The sequence below is a fragment of the Acanthochromis polyacanthus genome, chromosome 6, assembly GCF_021347895.1.
Source record: "Acanthochromis polyacanthus isolate Apoly-LR-REF ecotype Palm Island chromosome 6, KAUST_Apoly_ChrSc, whole genome shotgun sequence".
In the NCBI taxonomy this organism is placed as follows: domain Eukaryota; kingdom Metazoa; phylum Chordata; class Actinopteri; family Pomacentridae; genus Acanthochromis; species Acanthochromis polyacanthus.
In genome coordinates, this window is record NC_067118.1 from 1,869,735 (window position 1) to 1,883,704 (window position 13,970).

At 40.2% G+C, this 13,970-nt stretch overlaps 2 protein-coding genes across 2 annotated transcripts in view; one reads left to right on the forward strand and one right to left on the reverse strand.

Moving 5' to 3' along the window:
- The window catches only part of LOC127534588 (acidic leucine-rich nuclear phosphoprotein 32 family member B-like), a 91,181-nt gene that overhangs the window by 26,568 nt on the left and 50,643 nt on the right, over positions 1-13,970 (reverse strand). The gene's annotated exons all lie outside the window — the stretch shown is intronic.
- Positions 1-13,970, forward strand: part of dnmt3bb.1 (DNA (cytosine-5-)-methyltransferase 3 beta, duplicate b.1) — a 141,139-nt gene that overhangs the window by 24,050 nt on the left and 103,119 nt on the right. Inside the window, exons 3-6 of the mRNA XM_051950175.1 lie at positions 7,365-7,515; positions 9,086-9,171; positions 9,254-9,382; positions 12,186-12,329. Of these exons, the coding sequence (XP_051806135.1) occupies positions 7,365-7,515; positions 9,086-9,171; positions 9,254-9,382; positions 12,186-12,329 (510 nt within the window). The remainder of the gene's footprint in view (positions 1-7,364; positions 7,516-9,085; positions 9,172-9,253; positions 9,383-12,185; positions 12,330-13,970) is intronic.

The window sequence follows — 13,970 nt, forward strand, 5'->3', positions numbered from 1 at the left end:
GCCCTGAGGCTCATCTGTCTGTCGGCTCACAGCTGGATGAGTCACCGTTAGAGAAGAAAAAAAGCTGAAGGTGCCAATTAGCGAATAATCAGAGACAAAGCCGACAGACTCCCCGGTGTGAACGTCCTCGTCTTCCTCATCTGTCACTGCCTCAGTTACCAAAGAGCTGTTTTCTGTCTGGGTTAATAGCAGTGAACAGCAGAGAAAACGTGTTGACCAGGAGGAATCTGCAGGAAACACGAAGCAGCTCTGACTTCCAGCTTTCAGAAAGAACAAGAGGAGTAAAGTCTCCCGTCAAAACATTGCTAGAAGCAAATTCCAGTCTGCAGTCAGCTAAAGCTGCAGCAGAATGTTTGGATGCTTCCTTTAAACTCTGCAGTGCCGGCTTTGGCCGCACGTCATTGGTTGGATTAACTCATCAATCAAGGAGCGCTCGTTAAAAACCAGCTTCAAAGTCGACAAACGATGAGTGAAATCCTTTAATTCTCTAAAATAACCCAGAAAATTGAGGATGACGTTAAAGGGTCGTAGTGTCAACCCTAACTAAGTAGTTTCTAGCATATAAACATGTCAACAAAGACGATGTTGTCCTAAACTGAACCACGAGATATGCAAGCTTTGAACGGTTCTTCACGGATAATCAGCAGCGGATGAACAGGTTTTTAAGAAAGAGGCACGAAATGACAAAAGCAAGACACAAAATGACAAAAATCAGACACACAATTTCACAAGAAGGACATAAAATGGCAAAAATGAGACACAAAATGACAATGGGACAGAAATGAGACACAAAATGGCAAAAATCAGACATACAATGACACAAGAAGGACATAAAATGGCAAAAATGAGACACAAAATGACAATGGGACAGAAATGAGACACAAAATGGCAAAAATGAGACACAATGACACAAAAAAGGGCATGAAATGCCAAAAATGAGACGCGAAATGATAAAAATGAGACACAAAATAACAAAAACGAAACAATAATTAGACACAAAATGCCAAAAATGAGACACAAAATGACAAACAATGGCTCAGAAATGAGACACAAAATGACAAACAATGGGACAGAAATGAGACACAAAATAGCAAAATTGAGACATAAAATGACAAAAACAAGACACAAAATCACAAAAATCAGACACACAATGACACAAGAAGGACATAAAATGGCAAAAATGAGACACAAAATGACAAACAATGGGAGAGAAATGAGACACAAAATGGCAAAAATGAGACACGACACAAAAAAAGGGCATGAAATGCCAAAAATGAGACGCGAAATGATAAAAATGAGACACAAAATAACAAAAACGAAACAATAATTAGACACAAAATGCCAAAAATGAGACACAAAATGACAAACAATGGGACAGAAATGAGACACAAAATGACAAACAATGGGACAGAAATAAGACACAAAATAGCAAAATTGAGACATAAAATGACAAAAACAAGACACAAAATGACAAAAACAAGACACAAAATCACAAAAATCAGACACACAATGACACAAGAAGGACATAAAATGGCAAAAATGAGACACAAAATGACAATGGGACAGAAATGAGACACAAAATGGCAAAAATGAGACAAAATGACACAAAAAAAGGGCATGAAATGCCAAAAATGAGATGTGAAATGATAAAATGAGACACAAAATAACAAAAACGAAACAATAATTAGACACAAAATGCCAAAAATGAGACACAAAATGACAAACAATGGCTCAGAAATGAGACACAAAATGACAAACAATGGGACAGAAATGAGACACAAAATAGCAAAATTGAGACATAAAATGACAAAAACAAGACACAAATGACACAAGTGGGACAAAAATGACAAAAATGAGATCGAAAAAGGCAAAATCAGGAAACAAAAATGAGACACAAATGACAAAAACAAGACACAAATCAAATAAAAAGAGGCCTAAAATGAGAAAAATATGACAGAAACAACACAAAACAAGACATTAAAGCAACTAAAAAAGGTGCAAAATGCCAAAAATGGGACACAAAACAACAAAATTCATGGTTGTCCACTTTCCACAGAGCTGCAGGGCTTCATAATGCAATTAAAAATTAGAAAACAGTGAAGAAAAACGAGTGGAAAACATCCAGAAACTGACAGTAGAAAGTACTAAAATGCAGATATCAGTAAAAATGCTGCATTTGTTGAGTTTTGTTCAACGTTTAGCTCCAGAATGTTTGATGTTTGTGGTCCTCAGAGGATGAACCTTAATAAACCAGACGTCAGGTTCATGACAGGGAGCTTCCTCTGTTGGAATATCCATGTTTTATAGAAATACTCTGAATATTTCCATTTCCATCCTGCTCTCACTGTAACCCTGCTGAACTCACACTGGTTCATCCAGTTCATTTGTTATGGAGGAGCTCTGGCATCACAAACACACTCTCAGTTTTACGACATTCAGCGATCACAAACAGCATCTCGCTGATTCGCCTTAAAAACTCGGCACGTTCTCTGAGTTTCCATCTGTTTCACAGCTGCTCCACGTTCTGCAGCTTTTCTGTCTTTGACTCTAAGAACCGAATCTTCATTAAAACATTACGAGAAGTTTAGAGCGCTGCCAACGTTGTCTGAAGAGAAGATAAATACAGGACGGTGATGTTGGTGTCAGTTTCTTCATGCTACAAACACAAATCCTGCTTCGTCTTTATCCTAGAACTGTTGGGTTGTTTTAGCTGCACATAAAACATTTTGTGCTTTTTTTGCAACATTTTTGCTTCTTTTTGTTTCATTTTGTATCTTTTATTGACATTTTTGTATCTTTTTGTGTCATTTTTGCAACTTCTTGTTGCATTTTTGCAACTTTTAGTAGTATTTTTGCACCTTTATGATACATTTTGCACCTTTTTGTGTCATTTGCATCTTTTAGTGACATTTTTGCATCTTTTGTAGCATGTTTGCATCTTCTTTGTCATTTTGCATCTTTTTGTGTCATTTTTGTCTTTTAGTGTCACTTTTATCATAATCACTCACAAGAAGTTAAGAGGCCATAAAACTAACTCACCCCAAAAAAGAAAGTTTGATTGAACAGAACTTTCTTCATCACCAACACTGATGGATCAATTTGCTGTATGTACAGTTTTGACACAGCAGACTTTAAGATTTTTCCTGAAGACCTTTAATAAATCTATGAAAGAACCAAAATGCACGGTAGTTTTTAGTGACAAAGATTCATGTTTCAATGATTCCATCACAGAAAATTAAGTTCTAGGAGTCATTGGAGACTAAAAACTGATATATCGATGGTTTTAACAAGTAGCTGTAAACTTTTGTTCACGCAACAATTGTGTTGTTTGTGTTTGAGTCCAGTGAGTAGATCTATTGGGTTCTACACATGTGGACAAAATTGTTGGTACCCCTCAGTTAAAGAGGGAAAAACCCACAATTCTCACTGAAATCACTTGAAACTCACAAAAGTAACAATAAATAAAAATTTATTGAAAATTAAATAATCAAAAACAGCCATTACTTTTGAATTGTTGATTAACATAATTATTTAAAAAAACAAACTAATGAAACAGGCCTGGACAAAAATGATGGTACCTCTATAAAAGATTGAAAACTATTTGACCAGAGTGACATGATTAACTCAGGTGTGTCATTTAATTGACATCACAGGTGTTTCCAAACTCATAATCAGTCAGTCTGCCTATTTAAAGGGAGACAAGTAGTCACCCTGCTGTTTGGTGAAAAGGTGTGTACCACACTGAACATGGACAACAGAAAGCGAAGGAGAGAATTGTCCCAGGACATCCGAAAAAAAATGATAGACAAACATCTTAAAGGTAAAGGCTATAAGACCATCTCTAAACAGCTTGAAGTTCCTGTGACAACAGTGGCTCATATTATTCAGAAGTTTAAGAGCCACGGGACAGTAGCCAACCTCCCTGGACGTGGCCGCAAGAGGAAAATTGATGACAAATTGAAGAGACGGATCGTTGGAATTGTATCCAAAGAGCCCAGAGCAACCTCCAAAGAAATTAAAGGTGAACTCCAAGGCCAAGGTACATCAGTATCAGATCGCACCATTCGTCGTTGTTTGAGCCAAAGTGGACTTCATGGGAGACGACCAAGGAGGACACCACTGCTGAAAAAAACTCATAAAAAAGCGAGACTGGAATTTGCAAAAATGCATGTTGACAAGCCACAAAGCTTCTGGGAGAATGTCCTTTGGACAGATGAGACCAAACTGGAGCTTTTTGGTAAGGCACATCAACTCTATGTTCATAGACTCAAAAACCAAGCATACGAAGAAAAGAACACTGTCCCTACGGTGAAACATGGAGGAGGCTCAGTAATGTTTTGGGGCTGCTTTGCTGCATCTGGCACAGGGTGTCTTGAAAGTGTGCAAGGTACGATGAAATCTGAAGACTATCAAGGCATTCTGGAGAGAAATGTGCTGCCTAGTGTCAGAAAGCTTGGTCTCAGTCGCAGGTCATGGGTCTTCCAACAGGACAACGATCCAAAACACACAGCCAAAAACACCCAAGAATGGCTGAGAGAAAAGCGTTGGACTATTCTAAAGTGGCCTTCTATGAGCCCAGATCTGAATCCCATTGAACATATGTGGAAGGAGCTGAAACATGCCATTTGGAGAAGACACCCATCAAACCTGAGACAACTGGAGCTGTTTGCTCATGAGGAGTGGGCCAAAATACCTGTTGACAGCTGCAGAACGCTCATTGACAAATACAGAAATCGTTTAATTGCAGTGATTGCCTCAAAAGGTTGTGCAACAAAATATTAAGTTATGGGTACCATCATTTTTGTCCAGCCCTATTTCATTAGTTTGTTTTTTTAAATAATTATGTTAATCAACAATTCAAAAGTAATGGCTGATTTTGATTATTTAATTTTCAATAAATTTTTATTTATTTTTACTTTTGTGAGTTTCAAGTGATTTCAGTGAGAATTGTGGGTTTTTCCTTCTTTAACTGAGGGGTACCAACAATTTTGTCCACGTGTGTATATTAACTGGATCAGAGGAATCAGCAGCTGTAGTCAAACGGAGTCACAGAGGAAAAGTTAAAAAGACCATAACACTAAGAAAGTTTGATTGAACACAACTTTCTACATCATCGAAACTGATCATTCAGTTTAATATTTGCAAATTTTGGACAAAGCAGACTTTTTTTTCCAAAAGTGTTATAATAAATCTGTGAAAGAACCAAAATACACGATAGTTTTTTGGGGACAAAGATTCATGTGATTCGAGTTCCAGGAGTCATTGTGGATTTTTTCTCTTTTTTTTTTGAGGCATAATGATCCACTATGTTAGCACTGTTAGCTCTGTTAGCATTGTGGCTCGGGTTTCGTTTATAAAGTGCTAAACGCTGTGAATCTGTATAGAATATGCAGCATCAGACGCTAATTTTCAAACCCTCCGGTAGCTAAACATCCTCAGGTGTATAAATCCTTCCAGGTGTTGCCTAAACACATTAATATGAGGGTGTCTTTTGTCCCGTCTCTTCTCTAATCTGGGCAGCAGAACAGAGGATTATCTGGATTCTCTGCTCTAAGTGGGACGATGAGAGTTCAAGTCCCAACAGAAACTCGTTCTGCTGACTTTCATGTTGGAGGTGAAGCGATGCAGAGAGAAAGTCCTTCCTGAACTCCTCAGATCTGATCTGATTCCTCCTCACCTCAGTGATCCTCTGAAAACCAGCCGCTCTGCTCAGCTAATGACTCACCAGCAGCCAATACCTCACAGATTCATCATCACTTTAGTATTTTTTGGACACCCTTGCTTTTCTTGTTGAATCAGATCTTCTTTGTTTGCAGTGTGGTTGGAGGTAGCTGCTGCTGGACTGAAAGCCTCTGGTGCGTTCCTTTTGGCTCGAGTCACAGTTTCTTCTTCGGTTGTGTAATTTCTGGTTTTCTGACGTGAGCACAACAAGAATGTGCAAAAAAACAACTACACCCACAGGGAAGCGAGGGTTCGGGTCCTGGATGCAAAAGACATTTATTTCCAATGACTTTAAAAGAAACTGGTCACGGGGTCACCCATAAAAACAGCAGCCTGGGTTCAATTCCAGCTCACGGCCCTTTACTGCAGGTTTTACCCCCGTTCTTTTCTCCTACTTTCCTGTCTGCCTCTCTACAGAACCTGTCAAACATGGCCAAAAAAATAACTTCAGAAAAGAAATCCATCACCTGCCTGCAGTGTGCAGCTTCAACAGAGCGTGTGGTGATTATTGAGCTAATGTCGTTGTTACAGTTCGCAGCCTGACAATAAGCAACACATCTGTGCTGGACGACTTCCTAGAAGCTTTTTGGAAGCCGGTGACCCGCTTGAAAACGAGTCAGGAGCTTCTGGCGATCATCTGCAGCGCTTTGAAGATCAGAAGATTTACGACGTTCAACAAGTCCCGACTGAACCGGCTCGACTCCCCGGTCTGCGGCGTTCTGCTAATAGTTTGTCATCGTAGCATCATGTGACGCTTAGCCGCCGCCGCCGCCGTGGCTGCAAAGACGAAGCTGCTGCTGGAATCCTGCTGCGTAACGCAGTTTGACCTGAGGCTCCAACAGGCGGCTGATCTGAGCTGTGGGTGGGCTGGAGGTGGAGGCTTTTACTGGGACGCCTCACAAGCTGCTGTAAAATAAGTAGAAATACAAAGTGTGAGGAGCGTAAATTAATGTAAAGTCCCATTAAAATGGTTGTGGTAAAGATATGTTTTTGCGTGTTAATGAGCAACAACAAACCAAATTAAAGCTGCGAGCAGGGTCCTTGCATCCTTGCTGGTCAGAGAATCCAAGCATGTCCGCGAGGTGGCGCTATCACTGTGAACGTATATCAGTCTAGGTATGTCATCAGGATAGGACTCTGATCACACATGTAACGTTTCAGACACATTGTAGCATGTACAGGCTATTTACACGGCATTTCCTGTGTCATGGTGAATCGTTGAAATTCCGCCAATCATTATTTCCTGAGACTTTTGATAACTTGACACCATTTGATCACCCATGCCTGGTGTCCATCCTGGACAAATTTGAGCTCTGTTGGGGTTACCCTGTTTGATTTTATAGCTTTTGAAAAATTGCAAAAATTGATCGTCTACCAGACTTCATAGCTGTAGGCGACACGTCCTGTTTGAAATTCATACCTATGCAAATCTATAAAATATGACATTTTTTGCCGGTCCTGTTGTGTGTGTGAATTTTTCTGTGTTTTCAAGTAATTTTAGGCCTTCAAAATCGCGAATAAAAAGAAGAAACCCACGGATTTCAAAGCTTTGGTGCACACCTTTGGTGCTCAGACCCTGATGAACTGGTAATTTTGGAACTTCTGAACATCTAAATTCAAACTTGTTTTCCCTCCATCTTCAGGCGGCGGTAAACGGAGACACGCCTCCAGTTGAGGGCCTATCAGAGAACGACAGCGGCGTGGAGCTGACCAATGAGAACAGCCCTCTGACGGCGGCCGAACCTCCCTCCCCCTTCAGCCCCAAACAGAACGGAGATGCTGCCTCACCCCAAGGTAACACCCAAACTAACTCACCCCTAAAAAACACTCACACTAACTCACCCCTAAAAAACACTCACACCAACTCATCCCAAGGTACCACTCATCAGTGTGCAGCATTTCTGTATGTAGATAACTTCTTATTCGTCTCAGGGCCCTTGTTTTCTGACATCACCTGAAACACAGTCACTAGTTTTGGAACCAAACGCTCCTCCAGATCCCAAAATCAACCTGTAAACCTTTTTAAGATCTCTTCCTACTTTTCCCTTGATCCAGGCATCCATGAACCAAAAAGTTCAATACTTCCTGGATTTATCCTTGTTTCCTGTGTTTAGTGTCTCTGATCTACAGCAGCGTTTCAAAATTAAAGCTGCAACCTTTAATTCATTAGTTACAGGGATCCATTATTGACACTGATATTTGGCAGTTTTATTATTACTCTGCCAAGGAGGCGGAGCCTCAGCGGAGTTATGTGCCGATCGATGTACGTTTGTCTGTTTGTCTGTCTGTTCGTAACATTCCTCAAAAACAGACGGATTTGTAGGAAATTTTCAGTGAAGCTCAGAAATGACACAAGGAGCAGGTGATAATATTTTGGCAGTGATGCAGCTTATAGTCTGGATCCATGGATTTGTTCAGGATTTCAACCGTCTGAAATGATGCAACGACTGAGCAGCCTTGGTGGAGGACTGCGCTCTCTGACTGCTTTTCTAGTTGGTATTGTTGTTTTTATTGGCCAGTTTTCACATAATAAAGAAATACATTCCTGTAGATGTGATGCAGCCTCCTCTCTTTCTGCAGTCACTCTGTAGTCTCAAACAAAGCCCCGCCCACAGCTCCATCTGATTGGATGTTATGACAGTCAATCACAACTGTTGTTTACACAGAGACACATGAGCACATTTGTACCAAGAAAAGCACTGAGAGAGCTCAGTACTCCACCAGGGCTGCTCAGTCGTATCATTTCCCATGATGAGATCTTTAATTTAATCCACGTTATGTATGGACACTGAATCACATGACCTACATATGTAGCGGGCGGTAGGAATTGATGGTACTCAGAAACCCCCCACAACTTAATCAGTTGCTCCTTGTATCATTTCTGATGGATTAATCCTGAGAAGTCCTCAGCGGTGGATTTGTAGTAGGATCACAATCATGTGATCGACAGCAGGCAGCTGATGTAGCGTTCATTTGTTGTCATGGTTACAGTGATGCCATGTCGGTATCTCACACTGATACAAAAATCTTTAACTAATCCGTGGATCCAGACTATAAGCTGCATCACTGCCAAAATGGATTCACTTGGTTCTTGTGTCATTTCTGGCCCTCCCTCAAAATTTCATCCAAATCTGTCAGTTTGTTTTTGAGTAATGCTACTAACAGACAGACAGACAAACGTAGGCCGATTGTCACATAACTCCACCGTTCCTTGGTGGACTAATAATGGTTGAATTTAACTCATGGGACTCTTGTGTTGTAAAGAGACAAAGCAGCAGAAACTGTCCGTCTGTCCTGCTGCAACATCTCCAGTTTCTCTCCGGCCATCTGTCCGACCGTCTGTCCACATCTTCTCGTTTCTCAGACGATAATCGGTGTTCGAGTGGAAGCAGGAAGAGGAGCAAGAACGGATCATCGGAGGATCACGGCAGCTGGGACTCCTGCAGCGAGGTACGGCCGCCAACGCTCCGAAAACACGTTAATAAGTCATGGAAATGAGCTGACCTTTAATCCGCCGGCCGTGTGTTTGCAGAAGTCTTCGGGGTCGTCTCAGCTGGGTTTAAGGAAGCGACCGCAGCCCAGAACCATCTTCCAGGCCGGACTGACGGCGCACAGCAAGCCCCGAAGACAGAACCGCAAGCAGGAGCAGAACACGATGCAGGTCAGCTCACCTGAACAAGCAGGCAGTGATTACAAACCACACAGTTTCCATCCGACTGCATGCAGGAACATTCTGCTTTTAGTTTCTTCAGTGTTTGCTTGGTTTTGCTTCACCAAACCTTAAAAACATCTCAGTGACCAGGATAAACACAAACATAACTTTCGACTCATCTCTTTTTTTGCGATTCAGTGGAAAAGTTCAGTGAGTTCAGCTTTGAGAAGCCTGTGACTCAGAGGAAATGTGTCCACACTGACCGCATCCAGGCTGTAAAAACACAAAAATCATTCCTGTTTACTGTCTTGTCTTTGGTTCGGCACTTTTTTCAGTTTCTCCACATTTTCTCATCCGTCTTTTTTGCATCTGCTTCCTCTTATTTCTCATAGATCCCTTTTTTGTGTCTCTTCTTGGTCATTTTGTGTCTCTTTCTGGCTATTTTGTGTCTCTTTCTGGTCATTTTCCTTGTTTGTAGTCACTTCGCATCTTTTTCTTGTTGTTTTGTGTCTGTTAGTGGTCATTTTGTGTCTCTTTGTTTGGTCATCTTGCATTTGTTTGTGGTTGTTTTGTCTGGTCATTTTGCATCTGTCATTGTTTTGTGTCTGTGGTTGTTTAGTTCTATTTGTGGTTGTTTTGTGTTTCTTTCTGTTCATTTTGTGTTTCTTTCTGGCCATTTTCCATCTGTTTCTGGTAATGTTGTTCATGTCTTTGTGGTTGTTGTGTGTCTCTTTTTGGTCATTTTCCATCTGCTTACAGGCATTTTGTTTGTTTTCCATCTTTTAATAGTCATTTTGCGTCTCTGAGGTTGTTTTGTGTATTTTTATGGCCATTTTTCATCTGTTTGTAGTCATTTTACATCTTTTGTGGTTATTTTGTGTCTGTTTGTGATCATTTCGTGTGTCTTTTTGTGATCAATTTGTGTGTCTCTGGTCATTGTCCACCTGTTTCTGGTAATTGTGCATCTCTTTGTGGTTGTTTTATGTCTCTTTTAGGTTATTTTCATCTGTTTGTAGTCATTTTGCATCTTTTTGTGCTTGTTTTGTGCATCTTTTAGTTTTTTTTCCATGTGTTTTAGGCATTTTGTGTGTTTTTTGTCATCATTTTGTGTCTATTTTTGGTCATTTTGCATTCGTTTGTTGTTGTTTGCATCTCTTTGTGGTCATTTTGTGTCTCTTTCTGTTTATTTTGTGTCTCTTTCTGACCATTTTCCATCTGTTTGTGGTCATTTTCCATTTTTTTGTGGTTGTTTTGTGTCTTGTTGTGATCATTTTGTGTGTCTTTTTGGTCATTCTGCATTCTTTTGTGGTCATTTTGTGTCTTTTTCTGATCATTTTGTGTTTCTTTCTGGTCATTTTTCATTTTTCTGTGGTTGTTTTGTGTCTATTTTAGGTTTTTTCCATGTGTTTTTAGGCATTTTGTGTCTCTTTCTGGCCATTTTCCATCTGTTTGTGGTGATTTTACATCTTTGCGTCGTTGTTTTGTGTCTTTGTAGTTGTTTTGTGTCTCTTTCTGGTCATTTTCCATCTTTTTGTGGTTGTTTTGTGTCTTCTTGTGATCATTTTGTGTGTCTTTTTGGTCGTTCTGCATTCTTTTGTGGTCATTTTGCGTCCGTTAAACAGGACACCCTCTTTTGCTTTGTACTTAAACCTGCCGTGTCGAACCTAAAATGTGCACAAAAAAATGCTTGTTTTGTCAGTCAGATGCAAACAGGTTTCATTTTATATTGAACATGAGAAAGAAAAGCATGTAATCGTCAAACTGAAGAAGACGATTTTGCTTGAAAGCAGAGTTAATTCCTCCAGCTGGCTGGTTTTGTCTGTGAATTTTCTTTTTTTTACATTAATAGGCAACAGAAAAGCTGCAGTGCTGCGTGTATGACACCAAACAATCACCACTTTCCATAAATTCTACTGTGATAAGCAACTTTTCAATCTTACAAAGCAGCAATATTTATCCTTTGATTTAACCCTTTAAGCTTCAGTCAATTCCAGCCGTTTTCAGTACAAAAAATCGCTAATATTCTATTTTTAAATAAAAAAAATTACGAAAAATACGGGGAATATTGGACGCGCATCGGGAGGTGCATTTCCTTGAAAACGACCGATTCGGGGATTTTATACCGACTTCAGGACATGTTTTGGACAAAATAGTTTCCTGTCTTGTGTCATCTGATGTAAAAGGTTGGATTATGACCGTTTTTTGTGGAATATTTTTTTTTGTGTATAATAATGAACCCGGAAATGTGAGTCGCGCTGTGTGCGTTGAAGCCGTGTATAGAGAGCGGATGGATGGATATTTGTTTTTGTCGGACAAATGTGTTTTTCTCACCCGCTGTGGTAATCGCATCTGAAAGTGGTTTATGCCGGCGGATTCATGAGAATCTAAGCTTTCCATCGGCATATAGTGTTTGTATAATCGCGTTTGCACCCGTCGGACATTCTTGAAATTCCTATGCAAATTAGTAGGTGTACCGCCGGCGGTACACTGAAGCTTAAAGGGTTAAAGCTCAACTGTTTCTTCACACTCTGGGATTAAATCGGAGTTGAATTGCAGATAAAAATACTTGGATGTAACTCACATCCACACAGGGACATAAATTCCTGTGAGCTGACACCGCTGCAGTGATTCATGGTGGTGATGGGCTTTGAGCAACGGAGATAAGATCTGTTTTGGTAACAGTCGGTTCCAGGTGAAGAACGTTTAAGCAAGCACACTTAAAAACACATTCAGCGTCAACTTGAGGGAGGAAAGCAACAGCTGGCTGTTGGTGTTTTGATGTTTCAGCCTCTTTTGTTTCCTCTTGTCGCAGTGTTCTGGAGCTCCTCGGGGACCCGCCGTCGTGTCCGAAGGCGTCCCCGAGGTTCCTCGTCTGGAGCTGATGGAGCAGGATTCCAAAGACTCGGCCCAGAGCACCAGCACCTCGTCCAGCTCTGAGATCCAGCCAGAATACAGCGTAAGTCATTTATGGAGATTCATTTTATGGAGGAGAAAGTTAAGAGCCTGAAAAACAGGACGAGGCTCACTGAGGCAGATATTAAACCTGGAAGGTCTTCAAAGAAACGTGAGACGTCTGCAGCTGCTGAATGTTTCAACTGAGAGTTTGATCAAAGTGTGTTTTCACGTGGAAATGTGGAAACAAACAGTCAGAACTCGAGACAGTAAGGACTAAAAGATGCAAACAGGAAGTTAACAGTCTGGCCTTGGTCTCGTGCAGCGCTGCTCTGCTCCCAGTGCTCCTGCCACGCTTGAAATGCTCCCTGAAAATCCACTTCTTTAAGCAGTGACACCTAAACCATAAAAAAAAACAGGGAAATCCTTAACTTCACTTTCATTTTGGGGAAGAAGAACAATTTAGGAGGCACGGTAAGTTAGTTGGGGAGTGACATTTGAGTTGACATTCGACAATTTAGGTCGTTTTCGTGAAACCTTTTCCCTCAGATGCCTCCAGATGTAACAGTAGAAGTCAGAATTCACACTGCATTTGAATGCTGTAAAAGGAAAACCATGAGCAGAGCGTCCGACTCGATGCACCTTTTTCAGGCTTGGAGACTGTTATCTGCTCTGTTTAAATGCTGCTTTCAGTTCAGCTGAAAGTCCCTGAACTTTTGCCATGTGACTGTAGCTCACAGCTGAGTGGATAAAGGGTTTTCAGTTGCACCGATGAACACAAAAAGCTCAAATACTGAGAGACAAAATGACGAAACAGGACACAAAATCTCAAAAATAAAACAAAAAATACCACAGATGAGTCAAAGGTTGGCTGAATTTTCATCATGTGACCGTTCCTCACAACTGAGTCAATGAAGTTTTTCAGTTTCACCGAGAAGCGGCAAAACTTAAAATTTTTTTTACACAATGGGGATTACTGCCAGTGATTTCTTTTTAGCACGTTTTTTTATTATTTGACAAAAATATTTTCAATTTTTAACTTTGATCTGGTGTTTTTTCCAGACAAACCCTGTGATTAGTTCAAAGACCATAACAAAGTAGGAATTCAACGTTCAGCTCCTTTTTTAAAAGATCTCACTGATAAATTGCAAAATTTTGGTGAGTTTTGGGCCTTCAGAGGGTTAAATTTTTCTCCAGAAAGATAAAGAGCAATGAATAAATCATGCTGCCATTCGTATTTGTTATTTTTAACAGTACATGTTTACATGATTGTGCAGCTTCTGGAGGTTTGATATTTTTCAAACTACGCAATAAAAGTCGAGAACTGAAGTTGCAGACGTCAGATGATTACCCTGAAAGCAGCCTTGAGTCACAATGAAATGATCGAGAAAAAAGAAAAGAAAGAGAGATGGAATATTTAAAAAGAGGAAGTGGATTTGAATTTCTTAAAATACAAAATAAAAGTCTGGACCTGAAATTACAGACATCAGATTAATACTTTGAAAGCAGCTTTGATGAGATGAAAAGAATTAAGATAAACAAAGAGAAATAGAGCAGAACAGCAGGAAAGATGGAATATTTAAAAACAGGAAGTGGAGGTTTGCGCTTTGTCAAATACAAAATAAAAGTCTCGATCTGAAGATACAGACATCAGATTTTTTTTAAAAGCAGCCTCCAGAAAAGAAGATAAGCTCAGAACACAGAG